Consider the following 15,460-nt stretch of genomic DNA (forward strand, 5'->3'; position numbering starts at 1 on the left):
GCCAGCGACAGCCCTTGTCATAGCCCTGCTGAGGATGTGGGATGCGAGTCTTTGCACATCACCCACACCCCTCACCGGCTCCCCGTGACCCCCAGGCCACACTCGGCCACCACCCAGCAGGCCCCGCCTGTGCCAGTCTCCCTGAGGCCTCTGCAGTGACCCCAGCATCGGGCCTTCCAAATGTGGGCTGAGATCTGTTAGTGGGTGTTGAAATCCATCTAGTCACCACCAGCATTAAGAGGTTAAGTAGACCAGCAGCAACATGGATGGACCTAGAGATGATCATACTAAGTGAAGTAAGTCAGACAGAGAAAGACAAATATCTTATGATATCACTTATATGTAGAATCTAAAAAATGATACAAATGAACTTACTACAAAACACAAGCAGACTCACAGACATAGAAAGCAAACCTATGGTTACTAAAGGGGAAGGGGTGGGGAGGGATAAATTAGGAGTTTGGGATTAACAGATACAACCTACTATATGTAAAATAGATAAACAACAAGGAGCTACTGTCTAGCACAGGAAACTATATTCAATACTTGTAATGACCTATAATGGAAAAGAATCTGAAATAAAATATATACATATAACTGAATCACTTCGCTGTATACCCGAGACTAACACAACGTTGTAAATCAACTATACTTCAATAAAAAGTAGCTTGTTTTGAAAAAAAGTTAAGTAGACTAGAAGAAAAAATACAGTGCATTGTCCATAGAAAAGGAAATACTGTTTCCTGAATCGTTTGTTTCAGTTACACACACACACACACACACACACACACACACACGAAGTTGCCATGAAAATACATTTCTTCAGTGCATCACGGTCAGCTGTGGAAACCCCAGCTCTAGCCTGCCTTCCTGCCTCTGGCCGAGGCCCTGTGTCCCTCTCCACAGTCCGTCCCTGCACTGTGCCAGCGGGCGGCCACTCCCCCGACGTCAGCTCAAAGCCCTGGCAGCTGCTGCAGCCAGAGCCCCATCCTGGGTCCTGGGGGGCCACGCTGAGGCCTGTGTGGGAAGCATGAGCCACTGAGAGGGAGGGAGAGGGGACGGCGGGTTGTCAGACACGCGGGGGAGTCCTGGAACGTCCCGTATCTGCGGTGATGGGACTTAGCATAAAGGCACGGGGGGCTTCCACAGCTGGGGGGTTGGGGCCCAGCCTCTTCCAGGCCGCACGCCGCCCCTCCGTGGGGTCAGGCACCCCTCAGCAGTCCTCCCCTGGCTGCGGGCCTCCCTGCGGGCAGCGCAGGGCCCCCAGTGCCCTCGTGGGTCCTCTTTAGCACCCACGAGGCCACTCCCATCTCCACATCTGGGGCCCGCAGCCTGTGAGGATCTCTGGGCTGGCAGGTCACCTCCTCTGACGGGGGGGGGGGGGGGGGGGGGGGGGAGGAAACCGGTTCTGAGAGGTGGAGTGACTTCCCCGGGAGGGCGTGGCCGGCCCGGGCTGCCATCCCGGACCCCGAGGCCACCCAGGCCACTGGCATTGCGTGGAAGCGCTACGCTCCATAATTCAACCCAGGACCCTTCCATGCACCAGCCGCTCCGTCCTGACTCCCCGAGTGAGAATTTTCTCTCTGTGGCTTTAAGGTGAGCAGGAAATTGCCGGCCCAGGCCCCTTGGCCTCCGCGTGAGGACCCCTGTCTTATCCGGTCCACTCCAGGAACAATGGTGCGGGCCAGAGTTCCCCCCCCACCCAGCAGAAGAAATCATATACGAACCCCTGGTACCCACGAGGGCTCTCAAGACTGGGCTGGCCGCGCGCCAGGAAATCAGCCCCTGCCCTGGGGCGTGAGCCTGGGAGGGGCAGGATGCCGCCGGGAGGGGCTGGTGAGTCAGCGGCCGGGCCTCCTCTGCCTTCCTCCCCGCCCCCCCCACCCAATCGGCTTCCTCCCCCAGGACCGCGCCTGCCCATTCAGACACCCACCCCCACTGGCCCCGCTTCTCATGGACTCAACAGTCCAGATTTACGATGTAACATAAACTAAGATAATAAAAACCTTCTTATTCCTCCAAAGTCTAAAGGGCTTAAAAAAACAAAAAAACTAAGCATTTTAGGGGCAAATTTGTTTCCTTTTTAAAAAAAGTCTGTGCGCCTTAGAAAAGTTAGAAAGTACAGAAAAGATGTAAAGAAGCAGGATAAACACATCCCACTCCCCACCGTGATCCCCATTTCCCAGGCCTCCCCCCTGGTCTCTCCCTCCTTGCCTCCCACTATGTTTATTAAACTTGGCTCCCTTCACATGTCCCCAGATGAGCCCTGGAATTGGGCTCGGGGGAGGGCTCCACCTTCTCCTTCCCTCAGGAACCGCAGACATCCTGTGACACGTGGCCATGTTCCTGCCCTTCACCAGGCACCGAGGACCCACTCACTCTAGTTCCAATTGACTTTTGCTCAGCTTGCACTTCCCCTGCTTGTCTAAGACCAGACCCTCGAGGGCAGGGACCAGACCAATTGTCACCTCCTCCAGGAAGCCTCTCCTGACTACTCCTCCCCAGTCCCTGAGCTCCTGGATGCAGGACTCTGACCTGTGATCTTTGCGTCCCCGATGTGGGGCACGGAGCCTGGCATGAAGCAGGTGTGCAGCACGTGCTATTGATCCACTCAAGAGGCAGGTGGCAGCTTGCTGGACTCTCCCCTCCTGGCAGCGCAGTCTCATCTTCCTGGGCCTGATTCCCACACAGGTGGCAGCACCTGACGCCTTCTGGGCCAGCCACTGGCCCAGCCACGGACTGGCATTTCTGCCAGGAGCCGGGACCACACGGGGACAAACACCCATCTGTTTCATCCTCACGCATTTCCTACTCCATCACCTCCCGGGCCCTAGAAATTCTCTAGGTCAGGAGCATCTCCCCTGGGAGAGCAGCTGGGCTTCCCTGGAAAGCTTTTCCAGCCCCCTTCCTCCTCCCCGGGCACGTAGGAAGGACTGGGCAAGAACGTGCTGTCGGAGAGGACGGTGTTCAAATAAACACACACACTCCCACTCCGACCCAGCATCACGTGGGCAGAGAGAGGGGCCAGGTGTCAGGGGGTGGAAACGTAAGCAGTAAGCAGTAAGCAGTGCAAAGCGCAGAGAATCCCTCCAAGGGAAGGGGCTGGGGGGCGACGTCCTTGAAATAGGTCAGAGGACTCTGGAGCCCCAAACCCGTGATGTCTGGCCCCCCGTGGGTGGGGAGTCCACGGAGGCCCCACTCTGGGGCCTACCTGGTACCTTCTGGGTCCAACCTGAGGCTGGAGGTTGGGGGGAACTGTGGGACATGGGCACCGGCCTACTCTGCTACAACAGGGCTGGGCCGAGATGGGGAAGGTCTGACCAGGTGGCGACAGCTGAGGGGCAGCCTGGGTGGCAGGTAGGGAAGGAAGCAGGGAAGGGCTGGGGAGAGGGGGGAGGGGTCAAGTCCAGGGAACGGGCGTGGGGCTCCTCCGCCCACCCTACTCTGGCCTGCTTCTCTACTCCGCCACTCGCCCACCTGGACGACACTCTAGGAGCCTCTCCTGCCTCCCACGGGGAAAGTTCCGCAGGTGGAGAGCCCCTGGAAGGGCACTGGCAGGGGTGGAGCCTTCTTATCAGTGAGGCTTCTTATCTGGGGCTCCCTCGGCCCAGCCGGGACTCAGCGTGCTGGGCCCCTCCCTGGTTCCCTCTGCCCCGGGGGCCCGGTTATTTCCTTCAGGGCACCTGCCGGTTAAGACAAGTCCTCCTGGTGGGCTGACCTTCCAAGCAGCAGCCTTGGTGGCCTGTCTTGTCTGAACTGAGAGAGGCCACCAGCTCAAGGAAGGTTGCTTATGGTTTGGCTGAACGGTCGGGGGAAGAACAGGACCAGACGTCCAGACACAGGCAGAGGGGAGTGTGCAGATGTGGGGATGTGGGCTGTCAGTTAGTTAGTTCTGAGGGTCTCAGCTCAAGCCCATCCTGCCGTGGTCTGCTCTGCCATGCGGCTGAAACCCTGCAAGCCACGTTTCCCGGTTCCCTTTGAAGCTGGATTCTTGCTAGGTTCTGGCACGGGGAGGACTTGGAGGGGACTGGAAAAGGAGACTTTTCCAGGTCCTGTCACCGTCACGCCAGCAACAGTTGGCTCCAACCCCAAGGTCCCTGTGCCCCTCCTCTGGGGCAACCACTGCCTCCCTGCAGCCCCACCGCGCCCCCGCCAAGGCTGGGCGGCCTCTAGAGGCTGGAGGATGCATGGTGCTTGCTTTGTGTACTCGTCACTCTCTGGTGCTTCAGCGTCTCCTCGCTGCTCCTTCAGCCTTTCAACTGCAGGAGCAATTCCCTATGTCGAATGCCCTCTGTGGGCAGAACCCCCTGTGCTTTCCGTTCCCTCCTGCATTGAAAGGCACCACTTATTGGTCTCCTTGGCTAGTCTCCATCTGCCCCCATTAAGCATCAAACTCCCTAAGACGGGGCCATGTCTGTCTTCTTCCTCACTGTATTCCTGTGGTAGGCACAGGGTAGGGGCTCAATACATATTTGTTGAGTGAATACATGGGATTTAAGTGGGGCCGACTTCTTCTTTCCTTACAGCTTGATTTTATATATTTGTTAACCTCTCAGACCTAGGAAGTCTTAGTCTGAACAAGCAAATATCTAATCCCTAATCCATATTCTGTAAGAATGCCAAGCCCTCACCCTGAGGGACCTTGTCCTGACAACTTCTCTAGCTGCAGGAACCTTTGACAAGTGAGGCTGTGCACCCCTGCTTTTTACCCTGTTTCCTATCTTGGGATGCTCTTCAATGTTCATGCATCACTCCTTTAAGACAGGGTCCAGGATTTACCATATCCCTCTTATTATTACCTTTTTATTCTTGTATCCCCCAGAGAGCAAAGCATGGGGCTAGAGCAATAGTAGAATCTCAGTAAATATTTCTTGGTTTACAACTGGGATTTGCTCACAAGAGACCCATGCTTTCTAGTAAGAGGTCCAGACGACCACCAACAATAACATAGTATGGGCTCACATTTCTAGAACAGTTGTTACTGAAACCCCAGAGCGGTCTTAGGAGATCTTTGCTGCTGCTGCCCCATTGTTAAGGCTCAGAGTGGTTAAGTAACCTGCCCAGGGTCTCACAGCCATTAGGTGGCAGAGCCAGGCTTACCCTTCCCAACTGACTCTATTTTACTGAACCTGAACAGCACGGGGGGATGGGGGGGGGGGCTCCCAGGGTAAGGGCTGGGCCTGGGGCCGGGAAGCCAAAATGGGTCCAGGCAACGGGGGAGGCTGACATCTGACTCCTTTCCACACGGCCCCTCCCATTCTTCTCAGGATGCTTGCTCTTCCCAGCCGCACACTTTAATTTTCCTTCTCTTTGCCCTGTTCTCCCTCCCTGTCGCAGCTTTCCTGGGGCCTCCTTGGGCATCACTGCGTTGGGTCTCAGTGGTGCCCTGGCCATGGAGGCTGTTGGCCCCTGGTCCTGCAGGGGCTGGGCAAGGTCAGGGGCGAGGCCGGGGACCCGGTGTGGAATGAAGGGAAGGACAGACGCCACAAAGATGAAGTAAAGCTGGGGCAAATTGAGTTTACTTTTACTGCTCCCCAGAAGTATGGAGAATTGAAAAGAGAGCAGAGGGAAACAAGAGAAAGGATTTTTCCTTTTGGAAAACTCTACTTCTAAAGAAGTGTTATAACAAAGGGGAGGTACCCGCCCTAAACCAGGCTCAAGATGAGCCCTAATTCCCTTTCTCAGCCCCGCACAGTTGACTGACGGCTCTGGGGCTCAGTAAGCTCTCAAACAGGCTTTTACATATAAACAGAGTAGAAAAAGAAACAGGCTGAAATGAGGGGGAAGCTGGGGATCTGGATAAGATATAAAGGTGAGCTTCCCCAGCGGGAAGGTTCTGGAATGAGCTCCTAGGGTGGTCAGAGTATTTCCTTCTGACCACTGTGTGGGCAAATTAAAAAGCTGAAAGCATCAAACACCAGAGTGTCCAAATTGTCTCTCCTTTTAACTGGCTGACTTTCTAGAAACCTTCTTAGCTGTTTCTTTGTAATTAGTCAAGTATCTAATTAATAAGTTAACTAGTGAAAAGGCTGAAAGTTAAAAGACTTCCTTGGACTCTTATTTATAAAGCTGTCCCTCAGTTGTAGTCACCAGGGCCAGCTGTGTGTCCATCTTTCATCCTGTAAACAAGCTGATGAGCCAACTCACAGCAGGCAGGTAGGTAATAGTCACGTGATCCCTGCCCCAGGCCGGCCACCCACACGCTGTTTGCTCTGAAGAGCCAGGCAGTGGGGCTGTGAGTCACCTGGTCCCCAGCCCGCGGGGCGCTGGTTCCAGCAGGCTCCCACACTCACTGAGGAAAGGAGGGAATAAACAATGCCTGTTCACTGAATGAAGGAGAAAGGAAATAAACGACATCTGTTCTCACCTTAAAATGCACTGATTCAAAGGCTCCTCACGCTTGGAGCTTACGTTTTGAAATTAATATTGTTTTCAGATGAGAAATCTGAATTCAACTGTAAACCAAACAAAATACAAACTTTAATGTTAAAATCTCCAAAGTCTTGTCCGTTGCCGGTGGGAATGTAAAATGGCCCAGCCACTCTGGAAAACAGTTTGTCTGTTTCTTAATAAAAATGAAGCAGACACTTTATTATACAACCCAGCAATCACACTCACTCTGGCATTTCCCCAGAGAAGTGAAAATTACATCCACCCAATAACCTATATGAGAAAAGAATCTAAAAAAGAATGAATAAATTATATGTATAACTGAATCACTTTGCTGTACACCTGAAACTAACACAACATTGTAAATCAACTATATTCCAGTAAAATTAAAATATTAAAAAAAAGAGAAAATTACATCCACCCAAAAGCCTGTATGTGAATGCTTATAGCAGCTTTATTTAGAATAGCTAAAAACTGCAAACAACAAAAATGCTTCTCACTGGGTCAATGGTTAAACAAACTATAGTAAATCCACACTGTGGAATACTACGCAGAAATGAAAAGGGAGTCACTACTGATATACACAGGACTGAGATGGACCTTGAGGGCATTTTGCCGAGTGGAAGAAGCTAATCTCTAAAGACCACGTACTGTACGATTCCATTTATTTCTACAACTTTCTTGAAATAAGAAAATTATAGGGATGGGGGGCTTCCCTGGTGGCGCAGTGGTTAAGAATCCGCCTGCCAGTGCAGGGGACACAGGTTCGAGCCCTGGCCCGGGAAGATCCCACATGCTGCGGAGCAACTAAGCCCGTGTGCCAGAACTACTGAGCCTGCGCTCTAGAGCTTGCGTGCCACAACTACTGAGCCCGCGTGCCATAACTACTGAAGCTGGCGCGCCTAGAGCCCATGCTCCGCAACAAGAGAAGCCACCGCAATAAGAAGCCCGCGCACCACAACGAAGAGTAGCCCCCGCTCACCGCAACCCGAGAAAGCCCGCGCACAGCAACAAAGACCCAATGCAGCCAAAAATAAAAATAAAAAATAAATAAATTTATAGAAAAAATATTATAGGGATGGAATTAATAGTCTCCAGGGGTGAGAGAGAGAGTGAAAGAAGACAAGATGGGGTGACTATAAAACAGAAGCAGGAGGGAGATCTTCATGGTGATGGAACGGTTCTGTGTCTTGGTGGTAGGGGTTACGTAAATCTACACGTGTGAGAAAATGGCATGGAAGTAGAGACATAGCTTACGAAGGTCGGCTCCCTGGTGTCATGTTGTAAGAGAGAGTTACTACAAAAGGTGTGGCTACAGGGAGAGGCTGGGGGAAGGGTGTGGGAGGCCTCTCTGAACTATCTTTGCAACTGCCTATCAATCATAACTATGACAAAGGTCTGAAAATGTGCATTTTAGTGTTAAAAACTCTAAAATAAAGCCACTTAGGCAAAGAGCGTTAACAGCAGGCTGTGGGGAGCAGAGCTGATAGGGAACACGCAGACCCCCTGGTGTCTGGGCCATCCTAGTCTGTCATCATCATTGATACAAAAGAGCTGGAGGCTGTTGGCAGCGGGGGCTGGCGTGAGCCCTCAGGGGAGCCCTTGTTGAATTCTGCTCTCCCTGTGCTTTTGGGCCCTCGTTTTATAAGAGGGCCCTCGCTGTCTTAGGAAACAGTGGCTGGAGGAAGGTGTGCCTGCAGTCACCCCCGATGTGCACCCTGGCCGCCCCCATCATGGACCACATGTGAATCCAGGTTATAGATTTTGCTTTCTCTGCCCCTTTTTGCTGGCCTGAGCTCCCAATTTGAGAATACACTCTCTGGACTCATGGCCTTAGAAAAGCATACGCCTGTCCCTGATGCCTTAGGCCCCCCAGACTGAGAATCTGGGATCCCCCAAGGCCTGGGGCTCTGTGGTCAGCCCCGTGGGTGGCAGCAGCCAGCATATCCAGGCGGCCGGGGACAGAGGGGCTTCTGCTAGGCTGATCCTGCACTCTTCTCTCCAGCCCAGCACATCTCCTGCTCATGGGGATCAGAATTCCCTGGCGGTTCAGTGGTTAAGACTCCGCGCTTCCACTTAAGGGGGCACAGGTTCGATCCCTGGTTGGGGAACTAAGATCCCGCAGGCCGCGCGACGTGGTTAAAAAAAAAAAAAAAGAATTAACCACCAACTGGACATTCTCCCATCCTCTCCTGTTTACCTTCCCATCCGCACCCCAGATACGATGCACACTTGGTCCTATATTCCATGCTAGGAACGCTCATTTAAGGAGAAAGCAGGTGCAGAAGAGCATGTACCGAATAAACCCATGAAATATATACTCATATGTGTATAAATACGAATATGTGCATATACATGGATTATAATTCTTTCTGTATTTTCTAAGTGTTCAGCAATGAACAAGGATTACTTATGAATTAAAACGAAAGTTGTAATGAGGAAACATCAGACAAGGCCAAATGGAAGGACTTTGTACAAAATAACTGATAAGTATTTTCAAAAGTCTCAAGACAAAGATGGAGGGAATCGGCCCAGATTAAAGCAGATGAAGGAGTTACGGCCACCAAATGACATGCAGAATTCTGAACTGGATCCTGGACCAGGAAAAGGACGTTTGTGGGGAATTCAGCACAATCTGAACAAGGTTCATTAGAACAGTGGATAGCATAGTATCAATGTTAATTCCCTGATTTTGGCAGTTGTACTATGTAAGATGTGGCCCTTAAGGGAAGATGAGTAGAGAGTATATGGGAACACTGATCTACTGTTACTAGCGTTGCTATAAATCTAAAATGATTTCAAAAGAAAAAGAAATGAACGATATGGAACCAGTGACATCATCCCACCCCCTGAGATACTCAAGGCCCCGGAGCCCAGCATAATCAAGCACTTTTCTTCCCCGCCGGGAATTCCGCTGCAGGAGCCCAGCGTCCTGGGGCTGCGGGCACCAGATGGCCCTTCTCGCGACTGCCGGGTACTTTCCTGACTCCTGAAGCCCCATCCCTCCAGGCTCCTGCCTGCCAGCCTCTCCTGGGGTCCAGGCCTTTCCCTCTCCTGCCCCCCAGCCTGGAAATCCAGCCTGTCCTTTGAGGTCCAACTGCAAAGTCGCCTCCTCAGTGACAGGCCCGGACCCCTCTCCGAGATGACAAGGTCGGATGGCCTCTCCTTGCTGGTGTCACAGCGCAGGACCTTCGCCCCCTCAAGCACCGTCTGACTGTAGCGAGGAAGTGCTCGCGGGCCTCCGTCCAGCAGACAGGGAACCTGGGAGGGCATGGGTCCTGTCGCCAGTGGCTGGTGTGACTGACACGGAGCATGTGCTCCATAAAAAGGGGAGGAGTTGACCCCACCCTGGCCATTCCTGTGGCTGTTCCGAGGGAGGCGAGGGGCACACCTGGTCTAGAGAACTCACAGGAGCGCTGAGATGCCATCAGTCTGGCGGGACGCCCTGACTTGTATCCCCCTAGGGGCCAGGCCTTGCAGAAACCTGCTTCTTGGGTGGGGTTTCAGCTGGAGCCACCCAAACGCGGGGCCCACCCTGCCTGGCTTCCCTTTCTTTCTTTCTTTTTCTTTTTTTAAAGGCAGTGCCACACGGCATGCAGGATCTTAGTTCCCCGACCAGGGATCGAACCCGAGCCCCCTGCAGTGGAAGGACGGAGTCCTAACCACTGGACCGCCAGGGAATTCCCAGGCTTAGCTTTCTTGTTGCCATCAATGGGCTCCCTTTAGCCAGTTTGCCAAAAGATCACTCAATCAGGCCAGCCTTCCAGGCAGATGACAGGGTGAGAGGATCGTCAGTTCCAACTGGAAGTTGGAACCACTTTCTCTCTTTTCCTCCCTGCCCAGGGGCGGCACTGCCAAACTCAGAGTTGGTAAGAAAATATCACCCACAAATTAGAAATTTCAGAAGGTGTTCGAAAACCAAGAGAAACTTCTCTGCCCTAAATTGTTCACCAGACTTGTGATCCGCGTCGGTGAAAAGGACACGGTGACAGCTGGCTCAGAGTGGACTCGAGTTCTGTTGAACACTCTGGACCCAGCAGGGATTGGGGCCCCGTTTCAGCTGCAGGGACCCGGAGAGGAAGGCAGTGACAGGTCATTGAGAGCACCCTGGGCATCTCACACGACTGTTCTATGGCAGATGTTATCATAAGCAACTTCCCACACAACTCCAAGTTCAACGTTAGCTGACGTGACAATTAATACTGGAAGAGCTGCTCTCAGAAGGAAAGACAGAGTGCCCCCGTTGTGAACTTTAGAAAAGCACAAACAACAAGTAGTTGGAGAAAAGAAACCACATAATAGCAGTCCGTTCCCAACATCTTCCTGAGGACCCAGGATACTTTAGCAGTTTGCCCACACCTCCGATCACCAGGTCGCCTGCCCAGTTACCCCGGTGGGTTTCATTTTGGGAGGAGGTGACCCACCCATAATGCAGAAGCCCAGAGGCGCTCAGGGAAGGGTTAGGGGACACCCAGCCTGGAGCCCCGTGGGGGAGACTGGAGGCCACGGCAGCTCTGGCCTTGGAGCCCCTTCCCCCGGGAGCTGCTTCCAGCTCCAGGCCGGCATCTCCCAGCCCCTGCTTTAGGCAGGTGGCCCCCACGGCCGCACTCACCAGCTCAGGCAAGAAGAAGGCGTAGGGGATGGTGAGGAACAGCGCGACCACCGAGGGCACTTCGGGCTGGGCGTAGATGGTGGGAGGTGGGTCGCGGGAGGCCATGCTCTCACCCACTGCCTGGCGCCCTGGCTCAACAGCCGGTGCCCGCAGCCCTTCAAATATCACCTCCTGCTCGACACACCCATCAGAGGACGTTGCCTGGAAGGAAAAAAAAAAAAAAAAAAAAACCGTTCCAGCTCAGCAGGTCCTTCCACTGGCTCCAGCCAAGAGAATCCTCGGTGAAATGCGGTTGTGCATCAGACAGACAGGTTTTCGCCCCGGGCTGGGGCAGAGTCGCTAAGGAAGGAGAGCCAGAGCCTCTTCCTAGACTTTTCCTCCTAAGGAAGTTTTGAATCCCAGGCGTGCTACTCCAGGGGAAGCCAGCTATAGCCACCACCCCAACCGGGTGCCCAGAATGCAGGCTGAGCCGCTTGAATGACAAGGACCGTTTATTGAGGAGCTACTAGGCGCCAAGAAATCTGCAGTCAACTCTGGTGCTCCCCACAGACCGGCACGTGGCTGGTTTGCCCCTTTTCCAAGTGAGGAGACCAAGAATCTGCCAGGTCAAGTCAAGGTCACAGCATGCCCTGCTCCGGCCTTCTCCATCCTTGGGGGCCTCAAGCCAGAGGGAGAGGAGCAGCCCTCGCTTCCAGCTCCTGCCCCATCCTGGGGACGTGGCACTTCCTTCTCTCTCTGCACCCTTGTGTCACCGTCCTCCTCTCCTATTTTTCTCTCCCAGCGGAGGAGGCCTCCCTCTCTGGGAAGAATCCGCCCCAGTGGGCACCCGAGCCCTCCTCCCCTCCCTGCCCCAGCGCCCCAGCCGGTGCTTCCAGGAACCAGGCTTGGGGCCAAGCGGTTCCTTCCTGCCTTCCGCCTGCCTGCTGGCCGAGCTGCAGGGCTGTGACCCAGCGACCAAGTGGCTCCTTTCCCTCTAAAGAAAGGGCCTGGAGATGTGGGCCCTTTGCCTGTCAATCTGAGAATCTGCCACCTTGCAGGAAGGCCTGGTGCCCCAAAGTCTGCTGGGGATGCTCGGGGTTTGGAGGTCCATTCTCCCTGCCCTCCGTGGCCTCAGCCCTGGAGTGGAGGGGATGTGGGAGAACTGCCCTGTGTGCTGGGGTCAGGAGATGTCCACCCCAAGAGGCCAGTTCCTGAACAACCAGGGCCGGCCCTCCCGGGCCCAGGTCTTGAGTGGTTGGGAGAGAGCTGGGTGAGAGCCAGGGGACAGGAGAGTTTGGACAAATGAGCCCAAAGCAAAGTCACTGCAAAGAGAGGCAAAGGGCACATGGAGTGAACGTCAAGCCAGCCCGGTCGTGCCCTCCTTCAGGCCTGTGGGGATCTAGCGGGGAAGTGAGGCCCTGATCCCACCTGCCTTCCAGCCCCACCTCATTTGCAGGATGAACCCAGCACAGCAGGCGCTGCCCCAGGAATCCCACCTCTTGCCCCCTCTCCGGACTGCTGTAAATCAGCCGTGGCCACTCTCTTGGTCTGTAGGATACCTTGGACTCAGCCACCGACAACATGGCACAGAGTCTATGGGAACAGCTCAGGGAAAACAAGAAGGAAAATAACCTTTCTCAGGCTTATTTCTCATCTATGAAGTAGAGTTAATACCAGAACCTGGACAGGGCCTGAGCCACTTCTACCTTCTGAGACAATTCATATGTTTAGGAGGGAAGATGCGACAAAACAAGGCTGTAAAAAATTTGGCGTATTTTAAACATTTTACATTCAGCCAAGTCATGTTTTATTATATGCGATGAAGTATAGCACGCTCTACTGAGGCTCTTCATAAGAAAGCTGTGGGATTCATAATGCACCACAGGCAATGGGATGCCGGGACGGACAGAAGTTTAGAGCTGTGAGAACATCTTCGCCTTCCAGTCTAGTTGATGCCTCGCTGGGGCTGTAGGTGTGAATGCGCTGTGAGACAAGGTCAGAGCCTGGTGTGAGGCTGCGGGTCACATTTTCTCCTTTGTGTGTTGGGGCGAGTTAAATGAGATATAGTCTATTTGAAAACTTCCAGGACAGTTCTGGCTAATGGCAGACGCTTTATAAGTAGTCGTTCATCTAATTCTCATCCTGAAATCACTTCTCTTTGCTTCTCCTTTCCATAGTAAGACCAGCACCTCCTCTGTTAATATTTCCATCCTGATTTTTTTTTTTTTAATTTTATTTATTTTTGGCTGCGTTGGGTCTTCATTGCTGCGTGCGGGCTTTCTCTAGTTGCGGCCAGCGGGGGATACTCTTCGTTGCGGTGTGCGGGCTTCTCACTGCGGTGGCTTCTCTTGTTGCAGAGCATGGGCTCTAGGCGTGTGGGCTTCAGTAGTTGCAGCACTCGGGCTCAGTAGTTGTGGCTCGCAGGCTCCAGAGCGCAGGCTCAGTAGTTGTGGCGCAAGGGCTTAGCTGCTCCGCGGCATGTGGGATCTCCCCAGACCAGGGATCGAACCTGTGCCCCCTGCATTCGCAGTTGGATTCTTGACCACCGTGCCACCAGGAAAGTCCCTCCATTCTGATTTTTAAAAATCATTTCAAAATTGTTTTTATTGATGTATAATATGCTTACAGAAAAAATGCACAAAACATACAGACCATGAAACCACCACCCAGAGCAAGAAATAGAATGTTGTCAGACTCCACCCAATCATTTTGCCCTCCCTTCTCCCCAGATGTCTGCTCCCATGATGTCTAACCCTATCACTCAGTTCTGCTTGTTTTTGAATGAATTTCTGTGCGTCTGGCTTCTTTCGCCTAACATTATGCCTGGGAAATTCATCCACGTTGTTGTGTGCTGCTGTAGTTCACTCACTGCTGCACAGTATTCCATTGTATAAATATTCTACACTTTATCCATTCTATTGTTTATGAACATTTGGGTTATTTCAGTTTGGGGTCTTAATTAGTAACACTGCTACGAAAATTCTAGAACATATCTTTTAGGGCATCTAGGTATGCATTTCTACTGGGAATATCTCAGGAATGGAATTGTGCGTCATGTGGTGTGCATTTTTAGATAATGTCAAGCTATTTTTCAAAGTGGTTAAACCATTTATACTCCCACCAACAATGTATGCAAATACTGTTGCTTATAATTGATGTTTGCATGTTTATTATAATACACTTGGTGTTTGCGTGATATATATGTTCCTACTCTTTTACTTCTAACTTACCTATATCACTATATTTATAATGGTTTGTGTGTGTGGTTATGACAGAGTTGGGCCTTTGTTTTTAATCCGTTCTGCAATTTGCTGCTTTTTTTTTTTTTTTGGCCGTGCCACACAGCTTGTGGGATCTTAGTTCCCAGACCAGGGATTGAACCCACGGCCATGGCAGTGAAAGTGCTGTGTCCTGACCACTGGACCTCTAGGGAACTCCCAACAATTTGCTGCCTTTAATTGTATTTTTAGACTATTTACATTTAATGTAATTATTGATATATTTGGATTTTGGTCTACCATTTCAGTTTTTGTTTTTTATTTGTTTGCTCTGTGTTTCATTTCTTTGTTTCATCTTTTGGGCCTTCTTTTAGATTTTAAAAACATTTTTGGGATTCCATCTTAATTCATCTATTGAGTTTTTTACCATGTCTCTTTGTATTATTTGTTTAGAAGTTGCTCTAGGATTTACAGTATACATACTTAACTTTCCAGTCGACTCAAGAGTATTTTGCCACTTCGGATGGAGTGAAGAACGTATAGGTCCCTTTACCCTTTTCTTTTTAGTTGTAGTTGTCATTCATGTTATAAATGGATACGTTGAGAACCCCATCAGACAATGTTATGTTTTTTGCTTTCAACCATCATACATATTTTAAAGAGCTTAAGAGAAAAAATTAATCTGTTTACCCAGATATTTACCATTTCTGTTGCTGTTCCTTCATTCTTGATGTTCCAAGCTTTCCTTTGGTATCATTTCCCTTCTGCCTGAAGAACTTCATTTAGCATTTCTTTCAGAGCAAGTCTGTTGACAATAGATTCCCTTAGTTTTCCTTCATCTGAGAATGTCTTAATTCCACCTTTGTTCCTATAGGGTATTGTTGCAGAATATAGAATTCTGAGTTGCCAGTTTTGTTTTTTCTTTCAGCACTTAAGAAATGTTTTGGCCTCTGGTTTTGATGAGAAATTCTCAGTAATTCAAACTCTTGTTCCCTATATTGAATGCATTGTTTTCCTTTGGTTGCTTTCAAGACTTTTTTTCTTTGTGTTTAGTTTTATAGTTTGATTCTGATGTGGCTGGGCATGGCTTTCCCTGAGTTTATCCTTTTTGTTGTTCACTAAGCTTCTTGAATCTGTAACTTTAAGTCTTTCATCAAATTTTAAAAGTTTTCAGCCATTATTTCTTCAAAAAAACTTTTTTTTTTGTACTACACTATCTCTCCCCTCCTACTGAGACTCTGGTGACAAGAATGTTAGACCT

The 15,460-nt window shown here is 51.2% G+C and overlaps 1 protein-coding gene across 1 annotated transcript in view; it reads right to left on the reverse strand.

The window, feature by feature from the left end:
- Nucleotides 1–11,175, reverse strand: part of MALL (mal, T cell differentiation protein like) — a 28,801-nt gene extending 17,626 nt beyond the window's left edge. The window contains exon 1 of the mRNA XM_059942423.1: nt 11,003–11,175. Within this exon, the coding sequence (XP_059798406.1) occupies nt 11,003–11,107 (105 nt within the window). The 5' untranslated portion in view covers nt 11,108–11,175. The remainder of the gene's footprint in view (nt 1–11,002) is intronic.
- Between the last annotated feature and the right edge of the window lie 4,285 nt (nt 11,176–15,460).

The sequence above is a fragment of the Balaenoptera ricei genome, chromosome 13 (genome assembly GCF_028023285.1).
Source record: "Balaenoptera ricei isolate mBalRic1 chromosome 13, mBalRic1.hap2, whole genome shotgun sequence".
In the NCBI taxonomy this organism is placed as follows: domain Eukaryota; kingdom Metazoa; phylum Chordata; class Mammalia; order Artiodactyla; family Balaenopteridae; genus Balaenoptera; species Balaenoptera ricei.